This window comes from Stegostoma tigrinum, chromosome X, assembly GCF_030684315.1.
Source record: "Stegostoma tigrinum isolate sSteTig4 chromosome X, sSteTig4.hap1, whole genome shotgun sequence".
In the NCBI taxonomy this organism is placed as follows: Eukaryota; Metazoa; Chordata; class Chondrichthyes; order Orectolobiformes; family Stegostomatidae; genus Stegostoma; species Stegostoma tigrinum.
In genome coordinates, this window is record NC_081404.1 from 4,809,685 (window position 1) to 4,833,958 (window position 24,274).

General features: G+C 43.8%; 1 protein-coding gene across 2 annotated transcripts in view; it reads left to right on the forward strand.

The window, feature by feature from the left end:
- LOC125448341 (bridging integrator 2-like) overlaps positions 1–24,274 on the forward strand; it is a 73,629-nt gene that overhangs the window by 18,736 nt on the left and 30,619 nt on the right. The window contains exons 2-3 of one of the 2 annotated variants that reach the window (XM_048523599.2): positions 14,685–14,765; positions 23,056–23,110. In XM_048523599.2, coding sequence (XP_048379556.2) covers positions 14,685–14,765; positions 23,056–23,110 — 136 coding nt within the window. The remainder of the gene's footprint in view (positions 1–14,684; positions 14,766–23,055; positions 23,111–24,274) is intronic. The other variant, XM_048523600.2, reaches the window with a different exon arrangement.

Sequence of the window (24,274 nt, forward strand, 5' to 3'; positions counted from 1 at the left end):
GATCAAAGGTTCACACCATTGATGAGGATGTACAAAACAAAGCTAAGGTGCTGTTAAATCTTGAATCAGCTAGAAGGTTTTACGTGATTAATATGTACATATAGATCTCTGTCAGAAGATTATGAAACTTTGGAAAACAAATCCAAAAGAACTGCAGATGCTGTAAACCAGGAGCAAAAACAAAGTTGCTGGAAAAGCTCAGCAGGTCTGGCAGCATCTGTGAAGGAGAGAACAGAGTTAACGTTTCGGATCTGGTGACCCTCCCTCAGAACACCAAAGTTTTGAAACTTTGGAACTCTCTGCCTCATAGGGTAGTCGAGGGTGGAGTTTAGTGAATATTTTTAAGGTAGAGGTGGATTGATTCTTGTCAGATAAGGGGATCAGGTCTTATCCGGGATCGATTGGAACCGTTTCCATGTAGAGTCCAGACGCTGGGGCATGATTGGAGCTTTCCAAACAATTCAATAGATTGCCATTTGATAAATATATCAGGGCTATGGAGCTAATGCAGATATATAGATTGGAGACACAGATCAGCCAATAGCTCATGGAATAATGGAACAGACCAGGGGGGCTGAACGATCAACACAATGGCCATCATTAAATTTATACTGTGAGGTACCACAAAGTATTATCACCTCCAAGCAATGCAAAATACTCATCTACTTTATATGAGATGCTACAAGCCTTGCACAACATTTGTACCTCTATTTGGTCAAAGATTGCACCACTGGAGAGCTGCACAACCTAATTAGCAAAGACAAATCCTTATGTCTTTTCTGTCAGGTTGACTCATATTATTTCACTGTGGGGACGAGAACACTTCAATCTTGCACTGAGAATGACTTCAGATACTTTTGCCAGCCCTTGGGGATGGACAGGCATATCTCATCATCTTTGAAAGATACCACCAGCTTTGCTGTTGCTTTTTGGACCCTACTGCTTTATTGTATTGGAGTGTTAGCAATCCAAGAGACCTTCTGTCATTCATGTAATGAGAAGTCTATAGTCCTTGTACCCAACCTTTAAACCTTCTAATTAGCTTCATATCACAGTGGAAAATTACCTTGCTCAATATCAAGGTTCTAAAGTGCCTAACAAAAGGAGGTGGTGTTAGGAAGGTTTGATGCTTCCTGAGCACAATTCAGGACTCTTACTCTGAATAGCTCCACCTTGTTAATTTCTCTTGATATTAAGCCTCCTTTTGGCTGCATTGAATGGAATAGTCTTCAGGGAATGTTGGAAACAATGGGATTTGGTACAAGCGTTCTCCAACTGATGTACCTATTGAATTCAAACCTCAGGCCCAGCATCCTCAGATGCCGAATGATATCTGCCAGCTTCACTGAATGGTCACCATCCTTAGGTTAGGTAGTGGTCCACACCAGTCGCTGAAAGTAAGCATTTCAGATGCAGCAGGTGGTGATCTCTAGTGAGAAGATTTGAGCAGGGATGTCTTGCTGCTACTGTACAGGGGTCGTAGTGAGACCACACCTGGAGTATTGTGTTCAGTTTAGGTCTCCTTATCTGAGGAAGGATGTTCTGGCTAAAGTTTACCAGACAGATTCCTGGAAAGGCAGGACTGGTGTATGAAGAGACTGGATCGATTAGCACTGGGTTATTTTAAAACAGCTTATATTGCTTGTCACCTCAAGAAATTGGCGATTATATTAAACTCCCCTAAAAGTAATCTCTCCATTGAGAGGAGGTGATGGCATAGCACGATTTACCAAATCGACAATCCAGAGACCCGGGTAATGTGCTGGAGATCTGGGTTCGATTCCTGCCATGGTAGATGGTGGAAATTGAATTCATTGAAAAATCTTGAATTTGATGTCTAATGGAGCCACTAAAACCATTGTTGATGATTGGGGGAAAACCAATTTGGCTCACTAACGTCCTTCAGGGAAGGAAATCTGCCATCCTTATCTGGTCTGACCTACATATGACTCTCAATCCACAGCAATGTGGCTGACTCTAAACTGGTCTTTGAAATGGCCTAGCAAGCTACTCAGTTGTATCACTGTGGGTCATCAACAGCAGCAGAGCTATATGGATCTTTTTCTTGCTTCATAGGATGTGAATATCACTAGCTGAACACTAGCTGAAATGATTTTCCTCCAACAAGCACAACCATCTTCCTGTATGCCAGGTATGACTCCAACAGTGGAGGGTTTGCCCCCTGATGCCCATTGATTCCAGTTTTTCTAGGACTTCTTGAAGTCACACTTGGTCAAATGCAGCCTTGATGTATGGGGCTGTCACTCACCTCACCTCTGGAATTCAGCTCTTTTGTCCATGTTTGAACCAAGGCTGGAATGAGGTCAGGATCTGAGTGGCCGTGGAAGAAGCAGGTGCTGCTTGACAGCACTGTTGATGACTTTCAGCTCCAGGACATCTCTGCAGGAGTTCCTCAGGGTAGTGTCCTCGGCCCAACCATCTTCAGCTGCTTCGTCAACGACCTTCCCTCCATCATAAGGTCAGAAGTGGGGATGGTCGCTGATGATTGCACAATGTTCAGCACCATTCATAACTCCATGTTCAAATGCAGTAAGACCCAGACAATATCCAGGATTAGGCTGACAAGTGGCAAGTAACATTCACGCCACACAAATGTCAGGCTATGACAATCTCCAATAAGAGATAATCTAACCATTGTTCCTTTGACATTCAAAGTTATTATCATTGCTGAAACTCCCACTATTAACATCCTGGGATTACCGTTGACCAGAAAGTATTCTGGACAAGCCACATAAATACAATGGCTACAAGACCAGGTCAGAAGCTGGAAATACTGCGCTGAGTAACTCACCTCCTGACTCCCTAAAGCTTGCCCACCATCTCCAAGGCACAAGTCAGGGGTGCGATGGAATACTCCCCATTTGCCTGGATGGGTGCAGTTCCAACAACAGTCAAGAACCTTGACACTGTCCAAAACAAGGCAGCTTGCTTGATTGGCATCACATCCACAAACATCTATTCTCTTCACTGCCGACACTCAGTTGTATCAGGGTGCACTATCTACAAGATGCAATGCAGAAGTTCACCAAAGATCCTCAGACAGCACCTTTCAGATCCATGATCACCATCACCTCCTCAAGGACAATTAAGGACAAACCATACAAGCTGGCTCACACAGTGGCACCCCCATCCTATGAACGAAGAAAAAGAATTACATCTTCAATCTGTCAATCAATACAGAGCCTCAAGCTGGTGCAGAGAGCTGTGATCATCACGATGTTTGATCCAATAGGTGAAAGGGTACTCCATCAATCATGTGGACCCAGTCAAAGAGCATTAGCCCACCGGGCGGTTAATGTATGGAGCTGATGTACGCATCAGACTTGATTGAATTTCTAATTGACCGATGGTCCCTGGCCTGAATAGTGTATCCCAACCCAAACTCCGCACTCAGTGACATCAAACAAGGACAAGCAAAAATATGACAAACATTGCATCTACATGCCAATGTGGAAATTTGTACACAAGAAGCAGGGTAAATCTAACCTGGCCAATTACCGCCCCATCAGTCTACTCTCAGTCATCAGTAAAGTGATGAAGGTGTCAGTAACAGGGCTATCAAGCAGCACCTGCTCAGCAATAACCTGCTCAGTGACGCCCAGTTTGGGTTCCACCAGGGCCACTCGGCTCCTGATCTCATTACAGCCTTGGTTCAAACATGGACAAAAGAGCTGCATTCCAGAGGTGAGGTGAGAGTGATAGCCCTTGACATCAAGGCAGCATTTGACCTAGTGTGGCATCAAGGAGCCCTGGCAAAACTGGAATTATTGCGATTTGGGGCCAAACTCTCTGCTGGTTGGGGGCATACCTTGGAGATGGCTGTGGTTGTTGGGGATCAGCCATCTCAGCTCCAAGGCATTTTTGCAGAAGCTTCTCATAGTAGTGTCCTAATCCCAACCATCTTCAGCTGCTTCTTCAATGAACTTTCGTTCATCATAAGGTCAGAAGTGGGGATGTTCATTCTTGATTCACAGCACATGATTTCTCAGATACTGAAGCAAGCTGTATCTAGATGCAGCAAGATCTGGGCAGCATCCAGCCTTACGCTGCTAAGTGGCAAGTCACATTCATAATATCTCGAATAACAATCTAACCAGCATCCCTTGACATTCAATGGTGTTACCATCAATGAATCCTCCACTATTAACATGCTTGAGATTACCATTGACCAGAAGTTGAATTGGAGAAGCTTTATAAATGCAATGGCTACAACAACAGGTCAGAGACTAGGAATCCTGCAGCAAGTAATCATCTCCTGACTCCCCAAAGCCTGTCCACCATCTACAGTGAACAAATCAGGAGTGTGGTCGATTACACCCCTTTTGCCTGGGTGGGGGCAGCCCCAACAACACTCAAGAAGCTTGACCCTATCCAGGACAAAGCAACCGCTTGATTGGCACCACATCCACAAACATCCCACCACCGACGCTCAGTAGCAGCAGTGTGTACTGTCTACAAGATGCACTGCAGGAATTCACCAAAGATCCTCAGGGAGCACCTTCCAAACCCACAACCACTTCCATCTAGAAAGACAAGGGCAGCAGATACATGGGAACACCACCCCTTGCAAGTTCCTGTCCAAGCCTGACTTGGAAATATATTGCCATTCCTGCACTGTCGCTGGGTCAAAATTCTGGAATTCCTTTCCTAAGGGCATTGTGGGTCTATGTACAGCAAATGGACTGCAGCAGTTCAAGAAGGCAGCTCACCACCAACTTCCAAGGGGCAACTAGGGACAGGCAATAAATGCTGGGCTAGCTACTTCACATGAAAGAATGAAAAAAAGTTCCTTGTTTTGAGGTATACATCACCTTTCTTTGCTTTGTGAATAGCCACATGCCTAGCAGAAAATTCATTCTGATCCCAATGTCTTGTCAAGGATTTTTGAATCAGAACATTCTAATTTGCCTCTGTAGATCCTTGTGCATTGGCCAACCTCAGCTTAAGGGCTTCAAGTACTAACTGAGGACTTTGATTTTCCAATTATCTCAAAAAAGAAACCATTAGATACCATTAGCTTTGCCTTTGGAACTGCTTGTATAATTGTGTTGATAGTCCAAAAAACCTTCTGTGATTCATCTCATCATGGGGAAAGTAATGAGAGGTCTTTAGTCCCTTATACACAACCTTTAAACCTTCTAATCAGCTTCATATCAGAGTGGAAAATTACTTTGCTCCCTGTCGTGTGCCTAATACAAGGAAGAAAGAATTAGGAAGGTTTGCTGCTTCTTAAAACAATCAGGACTTTGTACTCTGAAGGTTGGAACTGGTGCAGCTCAGAGCAGGAGCTGTGCTGCCACATCACCCTATACTTATTGTTCATGAGTATTGCTCAGAAAGACTGAGAGGTCTGGCATCAACTTACAGGAGGAATGGAAAAAAACCCACACAATAACATGGTGGTAGCACAGGACACACCAATCCATGGAAGACTTTTGTTTCCTCTCTCAAGGCAAAGTTGAGAGGCACAAAGAATAATCCTGAGGAGTCTTATGAATATTGCAAGTTAAAGCTTCCCAAGAAATGAGGGAAAGTGAGAAGTTCTGCCAAGTGTCTTCATGTCCATAGTAGCTTCCTCTTTAGAATCCTTTCAATCCCATCAAAGGACCGATACAGGCAGTGATTCCTCCATCATCAACATATCTCATATCAAGAGTTACAATAAAGTGATTGATTGCAAACTTTGACCCAGTGATGGAGTATTTGTGACTAATTCTGATCATTGACCTAACAGAAAAGTATTGTGAACCATTATGAACTTCCATGCATTGAAGGGTAGAATTGGGATCCATGATTAACATTGACAAAATGAGAGAAATGTGATCAATTGATCCAACGGGAGAGAGATGTGATGAATCACAGACCTTGACCGAATGAGAGAGAGATGTGGTCAATCATTTACCTTGATTCAGAGGGACAGATGTGATCATTCACTTACGTTGATCTAGTGACAAAGAGAGATCTGATCAATTCACTGACATTGATACAATGAGACAGGGAAATGTGATCAATCTCTCAAATTGATCCACTTATGGAGAGATATGATGAATCACTGGCATTAATCCCGTGAGAGAGGCAGAGATGTGATTGATCACAGACATTGATCCAATGAAACATAGGCGTAATCAATCACTGGCAATGACCCAGTGAGAGAGACAGAGACAGACAGAGTCCTGATCCATCATTATCATTGGTCTAAAGAGAGAAATAAATAGCCAATCATTCATATTGATCCAATGAAAGATATAGGTCTAAGCCTGACATTTACCCAATGAGAGTGAGATGTGATCAATTACTATCATTTATCCAATGAAAGAGAGAGAGAGAGATGTGATTATTCACTGACACTGGTCCAATGGGAGAAATTTGGGAACACTTACTAATGTGAACCTAATTGGAGAGAGACAGCAAATCAATCATTCATATTAAGCCAATGGAAAAGTGAATTGTCATCAGTTACCTTCATTAATCCATGGATAGATAGTTTTGATCAATCCTAATTGTTGGATCAAAGAGTGACAAAGATATGATCATTACTGACATTGATCCAATGAATGACTGAATGATTAATCATGAAGATTAATCCAATGAGAGAGATGTGATCATTCACTGATTTTGATGCAATGAGAGAGTGTGTGTGTGAGAGAGAGAGAGATCACTGATATTGATCCAAAGATACCAAGAAATATCTGTTCATTCCACTAACATTGAGAAAATGAGAGCGAGAGAGAAATGTGATCAATCGTTGATATTAATCCGATCAGTGAGAGAGAGAGATGTGGTCAATCACTGACGCTGGTCCAATGAAGTATAGATGTGATCAATCACTGATGATCACCCAATGTGAGAGAGAGAGAAATGTGATCACTCGCTAACATTCTTCTGAAAAATGAAATAGGTGATTAGTCACTCACATTGTTCCATTGAGAGATATATGTGATCAAAGACAGATTTACCCAATGAGCGAGAGATGTGATCAGTCACTGAAATTCATTCAATGTGTGTGTGTGAGAGAGAGAGGGAGAAAGAGAGATAAGAATGATCACTCACATTGATCCAATGAGACAGACAGCTCTGATCAATTAGTAACATTAATAAGAGGGAGATATGTTAACAATCACTGAGATTGACCAAATGTGAGAGAAATGATCAATTACTACCACTGACCCAATGAGAGATGAAATCGATGACTGACATTGATCCAATGATAGAGAGAGGTGTGAACAATTACTGAAATTGATCCAATGAGAAAAAGATGTAGTTAATCCCTGACATTTATTCAGTGAGGGACAGATATTACCAATCGCAGATATTGATTCTATGATTGAGAAAGAGAGAGAGATGAGCTCAATCACTGATATTGATCCAAGGAAATACAGAATTGATCACTCACTGACAATGAATCAATTAGAGATAGAGAGTTCTGATCAATCACTGACATCTGTTGAAAACAGAAATGGGTAATCAATCATGCACACTGATCCAAAGAAAAATATCCGCAATCAAAGACTGACACTTACCCAATGAGAAAGGGAGATGTGATCAATCACTCATTTCACTCAAAGACTGACACTTACCCAATGAGAAAGGGAGATGTGATCAATCACTCATTTCACTCAAAGACTGACACTTACCCAATGAGAAAGGGAGATGTGATCAATCACTCATTTCACTCAAAGACTGACACTTACCCAATGAGAAAGGGAGATGTGATCAATCACTCATTTCACTCAAAGACTGACACTTACCCAATGAGAAAGGGAGATGTGATCAATCACTCATTTCACTCAAAGACTGACACTTACCCAATGAGAAAGGGAGATGTGATCAATCACTCATTTCACTCAAAGACTGACACTTACCCAATGAGAAAGGGATGTGAGTAATTGGTGACATTGATCCAGCGATAGAGCGATGTGATCAAAGACATATTTTCTTAATGAAAGAGAGAAATCACCAGTTATAGACATTGTTACAATGAGACAGCAATAAGATCAAAGACTGATAATGATCCAATGAGAGAGTGATATGTGATCATTCACTGACTTTGAAGCAACGAGAGAGGGATGTGATCATTCACTGATATTTATTCAATGAGAGAGATGTGATCAATCACTCAAATTGATCCAATGAGTGAAATGTCATCATTCACTGACTTTGATACAATGAGAGAGGAAATTGCCATCAATCTTTGACATTAAACCAGAGAGAGAGTTATGGTTGATCACTTAGATTGATCTAATGAAATTCAGGTCTGATCTATTGTTGCCGATCACCCAATGAGAGAGAGAGAGAGGGGGAGTTCTGATCAATAACTGGCACTGATCCAGAGAACTGGGGTGCTGAGGAAGGGTTACTGGACCCAGAACATTAACTCTGCTTGTTCCTTCACAGATGCTGTCTGACTTGTTGGGCTTTTCCAGCAACTTTGTTTTTGTTCCTGGTTTACAGCATCTGCGTTTTTTTTTCATTGCTGAACTGAGTGGCTTATGAAGTTATTTCAGAGGTCAGATGAGAGTCAGCCACATAGTCTCCAGAACATTCGCTGAATTGCCAGATTAATAGTTTAGCAATGATACCACAAAGCCATCACCTCGCATAATCTCTCATTATCAACATCCTGGGAGTTACTGTTGAACAGAAACTCAACTGGACTCACCATATAAATACAGTGACTACAGCAGCAGGTCAGAGGCTAGGAATATTGCAGGAAGTAACTCACCTCCTGACTTCCCAAAGCCTGTATCACCACCTACAAGGCAGAAGTCAGGAGTGTGATGGAATACTCCCCACTTGCCTGGATGGATGCAGCTCCAACAACACTCAAGAAGCTTGACACCATCCAGGACAAAGGAGCCCGTTTGATTGGCACCAGATCCACAAAAATCCATTCCCTCCATCAGTGAAGCTCAGTAGCAGCAGTGTGTACCATTTACAAGATGCACAACAAAAATTTACCAAGACTCCTTGGAAGGCACCTTCCATCTGGGCAGCCATGACAATCTAGAAGGACAAGGGCAGTCGATACATGGGAACACCATCACCTGCAGGTTTCCCTCTAAGCCACACACCATCCTGACATGGAAATACATCACCGTTCCTTCTCTGTTGCTGGGCAAAAATCCTGGTAGTCCCTCCCTATGGGCATTGTGGGTCAACGTACAAATGTGGACTACAGTGGTTCAAGATGGCAGCTCACCACTACCTTCTCAAGGGGCAACTAGAGACAGGCAATAAATGCTGGGCCAACCAGAGATGCCCATGTTCCACCAGTGAAAAAAAAATTACTGAAATTGATACAATGAGAGAGAGATGTGATCAATTACTGATATTGATCCATTGAGAGATGTGATCAATCATTGATTTTGATCCAATGGAAGACTGAATAATCAATCATGAAGAATGGATCAATGAGGGAGAGTTGTGATCAATTGTTGATGTTTGTCCAATATGGGAGAGATGTGGTGAATTTCTAACTTAGGACCAATGAGAAAGATTTGTGATCGATTCTTAATGTTGGACCGATGAGAGAGTGATGTGATCAATCACAAATATCGGTCCAATCTGGGAACCATGATCTAACACTAATATGAATCCAATGAGATAGAGTTTAATCCACCATTAACATTGCGTGTTGAACATAAGAACAGGAAGAGGCTCTAACCTGAATCAATGATACCAGGTCTGTTCAGTGGTCTCACCATATAATGCTTTTTGCCCCAAATCCCTTACATTTGGTGAGCAGAAAATGATCAATACAATTTGATAATGAACGACCAACTGGGTACCAATGCTGTTACAGAAGCGTGTCCCAAATTTCTGTCATCTTCTGCATTAAAAAATTCTGAACTTCATTCCAGAAACATCTAGCCCCAATGTTTAAACTATTCTTCCTCATCTTAGATGTCACGAGCAGCAGTGGTTTCTCTCCATTTTCCCTGCCTGTTCCCCTCAGTGTCTCCTTAAGGTTGACCTAAATTGCAGGGAATACAACTCTATTCTGCGTAATCTCTGCTCATAATGTAATTTTGGGGCCCAGGGATCATTCTGGTGAATCACAGTGCACATCCTCCAAGATTAATCTATCCTTCTTAAAATGTGGTTTCCAAAACTGTGCACTGTTCTCCAAGAGTAAACTAACCGAGGGTTTAAATCGTTGATGCAGTCTATTCCTCAAAAGCCAAAATTCCATTAACCTTTCTGAATATTTTCCAGATCAGTTTATGACATTTCAATTATGTATACCTGTAAACCTCCCTACCCCAATGTTTCTGAGGATCTCTAAGCTTTGTAGATTTTCACCATTAATAACACATATCCCTTTTAGATCCCAAATGGCTGACCTCACATTTTCATTTCTTGCTGTTCAGTTGCCACTTTTTTTGTCCATTCGTTTAGTCTCTACCTCTGTGCAATTTTGCACTGCTAGAAATCCCTTCCACCTTTGTGCTGTCAACAAATTTGGATTTGCCCTTTTCTTATGCATCTCTGGTATACTGCTCATGGTAGTGCCTTGTCCAATCAGAGTAGACTTGCCAGATTTGAATCAAAAGTTGGTTCCCTGATGCTTCCTTCAGGGCAACACCCAATTACCAACTAATCAGTAACCTTTTCTCATGTACTAGAAATTATCGTTCCCTTTGAGATTTGGCATTCTTGTGATTGTTCCTTGATGTGTGCAAGAGAAAAACTTTAATAGCGCACCTTGTTTCGCATCAATACTTAGCATCTGTAGATCCAACAGGGATATGTGGCAGTCTGTCCCATCATTGTAACTGAATAGAGTGCAGAGTTGAGGTTTGAACACAGATCAGATATTTGTGGGACACCACAAGTCACATACAGCTGATTAAAGTAATGATTCATTATTCTTCAGTCTCAAGATCAGGGACTGATCATTTAGGTTCACGATGAGAAGAAATATCTTCACTCAACCTTTGTCCAATAAGGTTGCAGATCCTCAACTCTTGAATATATGTGAAGTTGGCTGACACTTTTTAAGAAGTTATGAAATGTTGGTGTCACTGCGCAGGCCAGTATTTATTGCCCATTCCTAGTTGCCAGACAGCAGTTAAGAGTCAGCCACATTGCTGGTGAGTCTGGAGTCACATGTATGCCAGACCAGGTGAGGATGACAGCTTGCTTCCCTGAAGGGTATGAGTGAATCAGATGGGTCTTACCCCTCTCAGCAATCAGCAATGGATTCATCATTTGACTCTTCATCCCAGGTTTTCATCGAAATCAAATGCTACTGTTTGCAATGGCAGGATTTGAATGCAGGATACCAGAACATTAGGTAGGTCTCTGGATTAACAATCCAGCAATAATGCCACTAGGCTGTTGCTTCTCCACGGGACAGGGCACCTAATGTATGGTGGAATCTTAGCGGTCAGTTTGGGAAGTGGAGCTATGGCTGATGGCCAGTCATAGTGGAGAAGATTTAATGGATGCGTGCTTACATTCCTGCTCTCATGTTTTATGTTTTGATGCTTCCTTCTCTCTGCCTCTTGTCATTAAAGTTTCTAGCCAGCTCAACACCTTGTCTTCATGTGCGTGAGCTTCAACTGTAGCGAGCAGTCTTTTCAGGAAGCATTTTATCAAATGCACTCTGGCAGCCCATATGAATAATATCCAAAGGTGATTCAGTTTAATCACCTCATCAAAAAAAAAAATCCTGTTGCACTCGATGAGCCAGATGGCTTCTTTCTGTGGCATGAATGACCCAGTGACTGTCTCTGATCAGAGGAACATTTTCAAGCCTTTAACTCACCCTGGGCTTTATTAAAGATCCCAGCTGTTTCTCAGCCGACAGGCGAGAACTTTTCCAACCTTCCTTCGCTTTCGCCACCAACGCCATTCTGAAATAGTCAATCAAGTGATTATCTCTGTGGTTGCTGTGAATTTTGTGGAAACTCTGTCCTTTGAGAGCTTTCCAAGGATATCCATCAAAGGGGACCTGTGTATGCCCAGAAAGAGCAGTGCTTCAGGTTGTCAGCCTTTTCCATGTGATAACAGAAGATCTCACTTCAGTTTTTACGGGACCTGCATTGCTTTCTGAGCAACGTCTTTCTCTGCACAGAGATGGGAAAAGCTTTTGTGTTGTCTTTTGATATCCCCGATCCAGAAACAGAAGGCAGTGGTCCGTGATGAAGTTAAGAAGATGAGGATTAACCGTTGCCATTCCTTCACACTGACAGCAAGATGCAGCTAAGATCCAACACTGACTTGGATCCAGTGGGTGACACGTGTTAATTATGTGAACTCAAAGACAGCTTCAGTCTAAATCTAACATTCTGAAAGTGCACAAGAAAGCGTAGATTATGCCATGTTCAAAAATGTGGCAAACTGAGTGCATATTAATGTGTGTCTAACCCCGTGCTGTCCCTGTCCTGGAAGTGTTTGACGGGACCGTGTCGAGGAAGCTTTGCCCTGTATCTAACCCTGTGCTGTCCCTGTCCTGGGAGTGTTTAATGGGGGGACAGTGCAGAGGGAGCTTTACTCTGTATCTAACCCCGTGCTGTCCCTGTCCCTGGGAGTGTTTGATGGGGACCGTGTAGAGGGAGCTTCACTCTGTATCTAACCCCATGCTGTCCCTGTCCTGGGAGTGTTTGAAGGTGGGATAGTGTAGAGGGAGCTTTACTTTGTATCTGACCCCATACTGTCCTAGTCCTGGAAGTAGTTGATGGAGGATTTATGAGATGAGGTTTTACACTGTATCTAACCCTGTGCTGTCCCTGTTGTGAGAGTGTTTGATGGGAACAGTGTAAAGCGAGCTTTACCCTGTTTCTAACCCATGCTGCACTGTCCTGGGAATGTTTGATGGGTGGCAGGGGGTAGCGGAGAAGTGTAAAGGGAACTTTATTTGCAACATTGTCTGTCAGAGTGGATTTTTGTGAAGGTAAATTAGCTGCTGATGTCTGATCTTTGTTTTGGGAGGGTTCAGCAGTGAGAGTGACTGAGGCCAGTCACTTGCTAAACGTCACACATTGCAACTGGGAAGACTTTCCACAAGGCCAAATGAGACGTTTTGTTGAATGTGAACTTAATGAACTTGGGAATGTTACAGAACCGATTCTGAAGTTGTTGGGTCTTTGTTGATACAAAGATGTCCGAGCCCCTTCATCCCTGTTCCTTCCTGCCTTGTCTGCCCAGGCTGCCCTGTGTGAGTAAAAACCATAGGCATTTAGAAACAGAGTTAGCACTGTGAACAGCATGTTCAGGCTCAGTTTCTATCTGCACTCTTGACAGTTTTGAGGCTGCCAGTTCTGCTTTTCGAACTGAAACGCACTCTACTTCCCCCGTGTGACTCACAATTCCAGACGGCAGCCCTCTTGGAACATTCGGCAGTCAGCAGAAACTCGGTTTGCTTGCTCGGGAAACACCTGGGAGAGGAGCATCCCGCAAGGAATACTCAACCTGAATATTAATCACTGAACTGATTGCTTGTAGCCTCTGGCTTCGAAACATTTCGTCTGTTTCTGGATATTTCATAATTAGTGCAGCGCTAAAAAATATTATTCCACCCTGCCATCACCCATTCCTCCCCTCCCTGTCTTCGAATCCTTCGCACGCCCCCTCCCAATCTTCCCCTCCCCAACTCCCAAACCACTGCTCCCCTTCCTCCCTTTCCCCAATCTTCCCCACTCCCTCCCTTTCTCCCATTCCTCCCCTCCCTCCCCCCTTCCATTCCATTCCTCCCCTCCCTGTCTCCCAATCCTCCCATCCCATTCCTCCCCTCACCCTCTTGCTTTCCTCTACTCCTCCATCTCCCGAACCTCCTCTCCCCCCTCTATTTCTCCCTCCCGTATTTCAATCCTCCCCTGTATCCCAACATCCCCCGCCCCAATCTCTGACTCCTGCCCCCTCTGTTTCCCATTCCTCCCCCCATCCATTCATCTTTGATTTAATTCTGAGTCCTGCTCCATTGGAGTTAACAACATTTGGCATCATGGGCGGTCATTGTTGAAATTCCAAATGTCCACTGATGCCAGTGGGAGCGCAACATGAATCTATTCCTGCAAATCTTGCTACAAATCTTGCAAGACAGCTGGATTATGCACAGCAAGATCCAACAAAGGCCAATGAATTTCAGTGCAGTTTCTAGCATCCTTGCCAACACTTTTCATCAGGAGTGCAGGTGAAGTTCCTGCCCTTCCAATAGTGGCATCGTTTATTCCCTGGACTCAGTGATACCCCCTGAGTGATGGCACCTCTGATGGCCTTGAACTTCTTTGCAGAATGGCAAGGGACAAGCCAAGTAATCTTCTTCAGAAACAGTATGGCTGATTTTTAATGACCCTTGCTCTTGGGGAAATGCCCGATTCTCAGCAGTTAATTGGACCAAGACATGCTCCACTGGGCATTTTGATAGGTGGATGGAGGTATTCAAAAGGAGTGGATGGAGCCATTCTTTGGCTCCCACGTCAAACTCTAGTGTGACTACTAGCTCTGTGCCCAATGATAGGAGTATTTGGAAAAAAGGGTGCTGTGACCAGCCCATAATCCTCTGCTACTCGGGGGGTTTATGTGAATCCCAGAGCAGTCAAAGATTTCGGGTAAGAATTATTTACATTTCTCTTAGCATCCCCTTCCTACTCTCAGGTCTGATGTGCAGCTGCTAAAATGTAGCGGGTGCTGAACCGAACTTTACTTTTCTCCTTCAGGTTCTCCAGAAAATGGGCAAAACCATGGAAACAAAAGATGAACAGTTTGAGCAGTGCGCAAACAGCTTCAACAAACAACAGGTACCATTCCATCCTTATAACAACGGGTACTGTGCCATCCTTCTTAGCAATAGGCAATCTGATGTCCTCCATAGCAACAGCTACCCTGGCACCTGTCTTAGCAAAAGACACTCACCAATCCTGCACAGTAACAGGTACCTGGCACCTCCCTTAGCAAGAGATACTTGAGTACTCTTCATAGCAACAGGTATCGTGATACCTGCCTTAGGGACAGACACTCTCGCATCCTCCACAGTAGTATAATGACCCCGATTTAGCAACAGATGTTGTCATATGCCCCTTAACAACAGGCACTCTCATATCCGCCATAGGAAAATAGACCCTGACACATGCCTTAGCTACAGATGCTCATGTATCCTCCTCAGCAACAGGTACTGTCATACCTTCCATAGCAACAGGTATTCTCACAGCCTGCACAGCAACAGGTACTGTAACACTTGCCTTTGCAACAGGTGCTTTCATACTTGCCATAGCAACAGGAGCCCTGACTCCTGCCTTAGCAATGGGCACTCTCCTATCCTTCATAGCAACAGATACCCTGGCACATGCGCTAGCAACTGCCACTCTTCTATCTGTCATAATGGCAGATGGCCTGATATCTGCCTTATCATCCAGCACTCCCACATCCTCCATAGTAACAGTTATCCTGACACTTGCTCTCGGAATGTGCAATCTCATATCTTCCACAGCAACAGATACCATGACACCCACATTGGCAACAGCCATTATACTCTGTAGCAACATGTACCCTGAAACCTGACTTAGCACCAGGCACTCTCATATCTTCCATAGCAACAGGCAACCTGATATACTGACAACAGCCTTAGCAACAGATTTACTCATACCCTTCAGAGTAACAGACACTCTCACAACTGCCATAGCAATTGGTTACCCGACACCTGTCTTAGCAACGGCGACCATCAAAGCATCCATAGCAACAGGTTTCATGAACACTGCTTTTGCAACTGGTATTCCCCTATCTGCCATGGCAACATGTATCCCAACACCTGCCCTGGCAACTAGCATTCTCATATTGTCTATAGCAACAGGTAACCTGACATCTGCTTTAGCAACGGCTCCTATCATATTCTACATAGCAACAGATTTCCTGACACTTGCCTTAGCATCTGACACTCTCATATCCTCCATACCGATTGTTACCGGTCTTAGCAAGATACTGTCATATCCTCCTGAGCAACAGGCATTTTAACTTCCAGCAGAACAACTGGTTCCATGACATGTATCTTAACAGGCAATCTAATGGACTCCATATCAACAGGTACCATGCTACCTGCATGTGTCTATACTCTCATATTCTCCACAGCAACAGATACACTGAAACCTCACAGCAATAAACACTCTCCAAGATTTCCCATAGCAACAGACTCACTTTGAGAATCCCCCATAGCAATAGATGCTCTGTCAACATCCATAGCAACAGATTCTAACATTCTTTTTCAGTAAAGATACCCTGACATTTTCTTCAGTAATAGGTCAACATCAGTACCAACAGACTCTCTGACATTGTCCTTAGCGAAAGGCACTCATCTCCTTGTCATCAGGAGCCATGATTTTGCAAGCAGCCTTTTGTTTCAGTTCTGCCCGAGTGTTGGCTCAGCTTTCTGGTTCCCAGGAGTGTGCTTATTAGCCGAGGATTTGGCTGGCCTTGGACGATCATGTGCTATGACCCTTGCACAAACAGTGCAGCGCAGAACCAAGCAGCAATTTCAGCAACTGCCAACGGCGCCAAAGGGCTCAGTGAGCCCATTGCAGGAGCAAACTCTCTCGCCTTGCTGCGCAATGCAGGCTGCAAAATGGCCGACGTGGAGATTTGACAACGGGGGCTGGTGGCGCTCCAGACTCTTCTGGAAAGGGTGCGAGGAGAGACAAAGCAGATGGAATAGGGCAGACCTTGTGGTTCCAGGCCCACAGCAATGTAGTCACACTTGAAGTGCCCTCTGAAATGGCTAAACAAACCATTTGTACCAAACCACTACATTGCAGAAAAGATGAACCAGTTGGACTTCATTGGTACAGTAAGATAGTGCAGGACCACCTTCTTAAGAGCAATGAGGGATGAGCACCAAATAGGAACCCATATCCTGTGAAAGGACAAATTATCAAAATGATTTTTTTTGTTTGAAGTAAGAAAAGGGAAATGTGGATGTTGCTGTATATGGACTGGAAGAAAGAGTTTGCCACAATACAAAAGAGAAGGGCCTAATGAAATCAAGGCTCATGGGAAAGGGGGCATCACTGTGGATAAACAGCTGGCTTAGGGACAGAAACCAGTGAGTCATGAGAAATAGTAATTTTCCAGACTCTAGGATGACAGATCATGGTGTTCCCTAAGAGTCAGTGCTTGGATAAGTGTGTTTTCTTTCTAGCATTATAAAGAATGCAGATTAAAATTTCAATATTTCCCAGTGATACCAAACTTGAGGTTGAGACAAAGTGAAGATGATCCCAACAGGCTATTGGCAGGGGAGCAGAATGAACAGACAAGTGGTAGATGGAGTTTAATCCAGAGAAGAGTGAGCTGCTACATTTTGGTTGTATGATGGGAAGAGGCAACTAGACTTAATGGCACAGTTCTAATGAGTGTGGAGAGACAGAAAGACCTGGGGCTGTGGGTGCAGAGATCTTTGAAGGTGGCAGGTCATATCGAAAGAGTGGGAAGCACTGCGCTTGGGATCTTGGGCTTTATAAATACAGGCACTGACTGCAAGAGGCATAAGTTCAAGGTGAGAGGGGGAAGTTGAGGGGAGAAGTGTGGGGAAAATTTTTCACATAGAGGGTGGTGGGTGTCTAGAATGCACTGCAAGGTGGAAGCAGGCATGTTAACAATGTTTAAGCTGTATCTTGATAGACACATGAATGAGGGTCAAACAGAGGGATAGAAACCACTCATGGGCAATAAGTATTGGGTCTAAATAAGGAATAAGGATCAGTGCAGGCTTGGTAGGCTGAAAGGCCCATTCCTGTGCTGTATTGCTTTGTATATTGTATTGACTACAAAAGCAGCAAGCAGTGCCGAACCAATGTAAAACCCTGGTGAGGACATAACTCGAGTATAAAATCCAAATCAGTTCGCCACACCTTATGAAGGATGCAAGGGTCCTTGAGATGGTTACAAAGGACATTTATCAGAATAGTTCCATCCTGATCATCTGTTAAGGATGAGAGACTTTCTTGATAAGTTCAGGTTTAGAGACAATAGGGCTACAAAGCAAGTTGAGGGAGATTAGATAGAGGTGAATCAGGATGGGGGCGCATTTTAGTAAGCTAGGCAATGAAAATCTATTCCCATTAGCCGATGAAACAGAATGAGTGGGAATAGATTTAAAGTCCTGGAGAAAAGATACAGGGAGAAAAAGCTTGCTTTTGCAGCGACAGCAGATGACCTGGAACTCACTGCCTACGAGGGTGTGAGAGTGGTGAAGATCAATGATTTCAAACCAAAATTGGATGGGCACTCAAGGGAAATATACATGCAGGGCTCTGGGGAGAGCACAGGGTATGGAAGTTAGACTGCCCGGATTGCTGCATAGAATTTGATGACTTTATGTCAGAATTTAAAGTGAGGGAAGAAGCTACGTGCCAGACATCCTCAGAAAACGCTCATTAAATCACAGACATGGGCTGAATAGCATTGATGTAACCAAGGCAGCAGCAATGGAGAAACAGGTAGTGCATACCTCTTGAAGCAGATGCATTCTGTCCCAGGGTTGGAAAGGAAGTCAGTGAGAAAATTGCATCTTAATGGTCAATGGTGTTACCATCACTGAATCCTCCATTATCAACATCCTGGGAATTATCATTGACCGGAAATTGAAAACTGGACTCATCACACAGAGTGGCTGCAAGACCAGGTCAGAGGTGAGGAATACTGCAGCAAATAACTCAGCTCCTGACTCCCCAAAACCTCTCCACCATCTACGAGGCACAAGCCAGGAGTGTGATGGAATACTCCCCACTTGCCTGGATGAGTGCAGCCGGAACGACACTAAAGAAGCTTGATACCATACAGGACAAAGCAACCCACTCGATTGGCACCACATCCACAAAAATCCACTTCCTCCACCATCAATGTCCAGGAACAGCAATATCCACAAGATACACTATAGAAATTCACCAAAGGTCCTCACAGTACACCTTCCATACCCATGAGGTCTTCCATCTAGAACGACAAAGGCAGCAGATATATGGGAGTACCACCCCCTGCACATGCCCCTCCAAGCCATTCACCATCCTGACTTGGAAATATATTGCCTTTCCTTCAGAGTCACTGGGCCAACGTCCTGGAATTCCCTCCCTAAGGCACATTGTGAGTCTACCTGAAGCAGGTGGACTGCAGCAGTTCAAGAAGGCAGCTCACCCCCACCTTCTCAAGGGGCAACTAGTAATGGGCAGTAGATGCTGGGCCCAACCAGTGATGCCCACATTCCCTGAAGGATTTCATTTCAAATCTCTTTGAAATCTCTTTGGAATGAGAGTCAACATGTTATTTGGCATCCTAACTGTTTGCTGCACCCGTTTGCCACCTTTTAGTGTGCCATGGTCAAGGAGCCCCAGATCTCTATGAACACCTGCATTTTCCAACCCAGTTCAGAAATATTCTGCCTTGGTTTTCTTAGACCAAAGTGAATAACATCATGCTTATCTACATGATATTCCATCTGCCATATCAGCCATTCACCTCTCCTACCCAAGTCCACTTCAAGCCTCTTTGAACCCTTCTCAAAACTTCCATTCTTACCCAATTTGATGTGAGCAGCATATTTGGACATATTACAATTGCTTTCCGTATGTTTTGATAGATAGTGAGTTGTTGAGGACCAAGCACTGAGCCTTATGGTGCCTCAGCAGCAACAGCCTGCCATCCTGAGAATGGCCTACTTAAGTCCAAAAGATGTTGGAGCACAAGTAGGCTATTCCACCCACTGAGCCTGCCTTGCCATTCAAAAAGATCACGGCTGATCTGATAACCCACAACTCCACTTTTCTGCCTTTTCCTTATAACCCTTCATTCCCTTCCTGATTATTTTTCTGTCTCAGCCTTGAATATACTTAACAATTCAGCCTCGACAGCCATCTACAATAACAAATCCCATAGATTCTGAGAGAAGAAATTCATCTTCATCTCTGTCTTAACTGTGCACTGCTTGTTTATTCATAGCCACTGTTTTCTGTTTGCAAATCAATCATTAATCTGCACTCATATTTCTCCCAATTCCTTGTGTTCTCATTTTTTTTCTAACATCCTTGTGGGACCTTCTCAAAATCGTTCTGAAAATCCAAATATATCACATCCATTGGTTCTCATTTGGTGATGCTACAAGCAACACCTTTAAAAAAAAATCCATAAAGTTTGCCAGACCTGTTTTCCCTTTCATAAAACCACATAAATCTTCCCAAATCGACCTAGTACGTTCTGAATGGTCAGTTACTGCATCCTGTATAATACATTCTCATACTTTTCCAATCCAACTGGTCTGTAGTTCTCCACTTCTCCTTGATTTCCTTTCTTAAATAACAGGGTTACAATCTCTTCATCTACACAAGTCCCTTGGTACCTGGGAGATTTTATGTATCTTCAGGATGTTTCTGGGAATGAAGGGTTTGAGTTATAAGGAGAGGCTGAATAGGCTGGGACTCTTTTCACTGGAGCATAAGAGGTTGAGGGGTGACCTTGTAGAGGTTTATAAAAGGGTATAGATAAGGCGAATGGCAGATGTACTTTCCCCAGGGTTAGGGATTTCAAGACTATGGGGCATGGGAGGAGAAAGATTTAAAAAGGACATGAGGGGCGACTATTTTACACAGAGAGTGGTTCATGTGTGGAATGAACTTCCTGAGGAAGTGGTGGATATGGGTATAGTTACCATGGTTAAAGGACATTTTGATAAGTACATGAATAAGAAATGTTCGGAAGGATATGGACCAAGCTTAGGCAAGTGGAACTAGTTTAGTTTGGGATTCTGGTTGGCATGGACTGGTTGGACTGAAGGGTCTGTTTCCATGCTGCGTGACTGTACGACTATAAGACAGATCCAAAGTAATTGTTTTGTTTTCCACCATTCACCTGCTCTCCAATATAAATTCCCAATTGTAATGGGCCCACACTTATCCTTGTCAATCGTTTCTCTTTTACATATTGATAGAAGCTATTCAAGTCTGTTTTTATGATCCTTGTCAGTTTGCACTCTATCTTTCCCCCCTTTGTTATTCATGTCTTCTTTCACTGGGACCAAAATTGCTTTCAATACTCAGGCTTACCAGTATTTCTGGCAATCTTATAAGCCACTTCCTTAAGCAGTTATGAGTAACCCACTTTAGAAAGAAAATATTGGCCGTGGAAGGAGTGCAGTGCATTTTTCTAAAGTGGTAACTGCATGCCGAGGATTAACTTACAAGTGGACATGATACTGGAGTTTTGGTGCTGGGAATTCGGAAGGTTAAGAGGTTCCTCATGTTTCTTAAAGTTTTCAAGATGTGTAGGGTAGAATGGGAGAAACAATTTCCATTGGTTTGGGAGTCTAAGACTAAAGGCAAATTCAAAACCTTAGAATGAAATCTTTCAGGATTCAAATTGGGAAATACCTTTTCTTATCGAGCATAATAACATTTTGGAACTCTGCAGCTGATACAGTCATATTTTTGTTTGCCAATGGGACAGAGGGATATGGGGTATTTACAGGGGAATGGAGTTAATTTGCACATCATCCTAGCTCTCATTGAATGGATAGCTTATCCATGGAAACATTGACCCTTCAATACCACCTCCGCACTTAGCCTCTTTTCATCCAAGGAGAACAAATTCAGACATTTCAACTTTCAGCTAGAACACCCCGTCCTCAAATTATTCTTGTAAATCCTCTATATTCCCTCAGGGGCATTTATATCTTTCTTAATATTTGGGAGCCATACCATACTATCCCTTGCCTCACCCATGCACAGCGTCAGAGTGTTTCCCTATTTATTGACGTCAGTTGCTTTAATTCACCCACTGAGGTATGGAGTGACACACTTCCACAGCTGAGGTCAGTCTTGAATCTGGGTATCCTGGCCAGAGATTAGGACTACAACCACTAGTGTTCTCCCTCAGTTTTGTGTGCTCAAAGGCATTTAAAATCCACCACCTGTTTCTCTCACCAAAAATAGTAAGAAGCCTCAAAATCATTTGATGTCGACTGCTGTCACACTCTGCCAGTTGTGCCAGGTTGAGATGCCGTGCAAGCCTCCTGACATTGGAGATGAGATTCCAACTCGATGCTGCACTGTGGCAGTTTGGCCTAGGCCAAAGATTCTATATCATGGGAGATATAGAGGCGAGTGTTTGATATTTAGACAATGAATGGTTTGAACTTGGAGTGCCCTGTACTCTTTTAAAATGAAAGACAATGCCCTTCACTCTGTAAAATTGAAAATAAAGCTCTCTCTACACTGTCCCCCCCATCAAACACTCCTGGAACAGGGAGAGCACAGGGTTACATCCAAAATAAACGTCCCTGTACACTGTCCCCCAAGCAAACACTCCTAAGGTATGGACAGCACAAAGTTAGATACAGGTTAAAGCTCCCTCTGTATTGTTTCTATTAAACACTCCAAGAGAGGGACAGCTCGGGATTAGATACAGAGTAAAGTTCCCTCTGCACTGTCCCCCATAAAACTCTCCCAGGGACAGGGCCAGCACAGAGTTAGATACAGAGTAAAGCATCCTCTACACTGTCCCCCCATCAAACTCTCCCAGAGCAGCACCAGCACAGGGTTAGATACAGAGTAAAGCTCCCTCTACACTGTTCCCCCATCAAACTCTCCCAGAGCAGGGCCAGCACAGGGTGAGATGCAGAGTAAAGCTCTCTCTACACTGTTGCCCCATCAAACTCTCCCAGGGACAGGGCCAGCACAGGGTGAGACACAGAGTAAAGCTCCCTCTACACTGTCCCCCCATCAAACACTCCCAGAGCAGCACCAGCGCAGGGTGAGACACAGAGTAAAGCTCCCTCTACACTGTTGCCCCATCAAACTCTCCCAGGGACAGGGCCAGCACAGGGTGAGACACAGAGTAAAGCTCCTTCTACACTGTTCCCCCATCAAACACTCCCAGAGTAGGGCCAGCACAGGGTGAGACACAGAGTGCCTGTGTACTGGGGCTAGGGTTGCTGCACCAGAGATGGAAATGTTTGGTAAGCAGAGGAGCAGCTTTCTCCACCAGAGGTGGCGTGCTGTGTGCCAGAGGAGAGGACAGCTGTGTAACATGAAGCTGAACTTTGCGTTTTTCTCATAGGCCGATGGGAACAAGCTGCATAAGGACCTGAAAGCCTATCTGAATGCTGTGAAAGGTATGGAGCATTCATTAGCTCACTGACAGCTCTCTCTATTCCTGTGCAGTCATGTAATCTTCCCTGTCCCTGGAAATTACTCTTCCCCACCATTTTACAAGCCTTACATTGGCACATTCTCTTTTCATACTTCAGGCTATCCATTGATTAAGGGATATATCCGGGAAAGTCATGATACTGCTCTCTGTATTCCTGTCTGTCTGTGTTTCTCCAGCATTAGGCTCTGCTGTGATGCCCCACAGAGTCAAACACCTTGCTGAACAGACCCCGCAGTCTCTGTCTCGGTGTACAAAAACATGCCTGTTCCTTGGTTGTTGGTGACTCTGTACCCTCTTGTGTAAAAGGTGTAGGCAGACCCGAAACGCTTGAAATCCCCGCCCATAAAAATGGCAGCCTCAATAAATTGCTTAGACGCAACCGATATCGACAGCAGGGATCTCAATACTTGGGTTTCAGATGTGTGCGAACTGATAATTTCCATATATGAGCCCAGATTTTGGATACCTGTCAAATATTGGACTGGGGTAGTGGTGGGGTTGGAGGGGGAGCTTCACAGCGAAATCAAATTGTTTCTTCCGCTCAGAATCTACATCTGTCTCCCAACAGGAGTCGTTGGATGGAAATTGGGCCTGTGCTTCCCTGCTTCCCTCCCTTTCTCTCCGTTAAAGCCAATAGTTGTCCCAATCCTAGCTCCCAGTACTTAAGAATCTGTACCTAGGTACTTCTATACCAACATGGTAATGTGCATAGTGATTTATAGACTACTCACTGTACTCACCTGAGTATGTGTGACAATGAAGCTAATTCTAATTCTAGTTCTAATTTGAACTTGAATTCTTTATCTGCAGTCCACTCAGGATTGACCCTGGCTCCTTGCCATTCAATTTTCTGTCCCAGTCCCTCAGGAGGGATTGAATTGGTTAGAAAACTCCACAAAGGCTACTTGATTATCGGGCAGCCTCACAGTCAAGAAGCTTGACACCATCCAGGATAAGGCAGCCTGCTTGATTGACACCACATCCATAGCTATCTACTCCCTCCACTACCGTTGCACAGTAGCAGCAAGACCTGGACAGTATCTAGGTTTGGCCTACAAGTGGCAGGTAACAATTGTGTCACACATATGCCACACGATGACCATCTCCAATAAGAGACAATCTCACT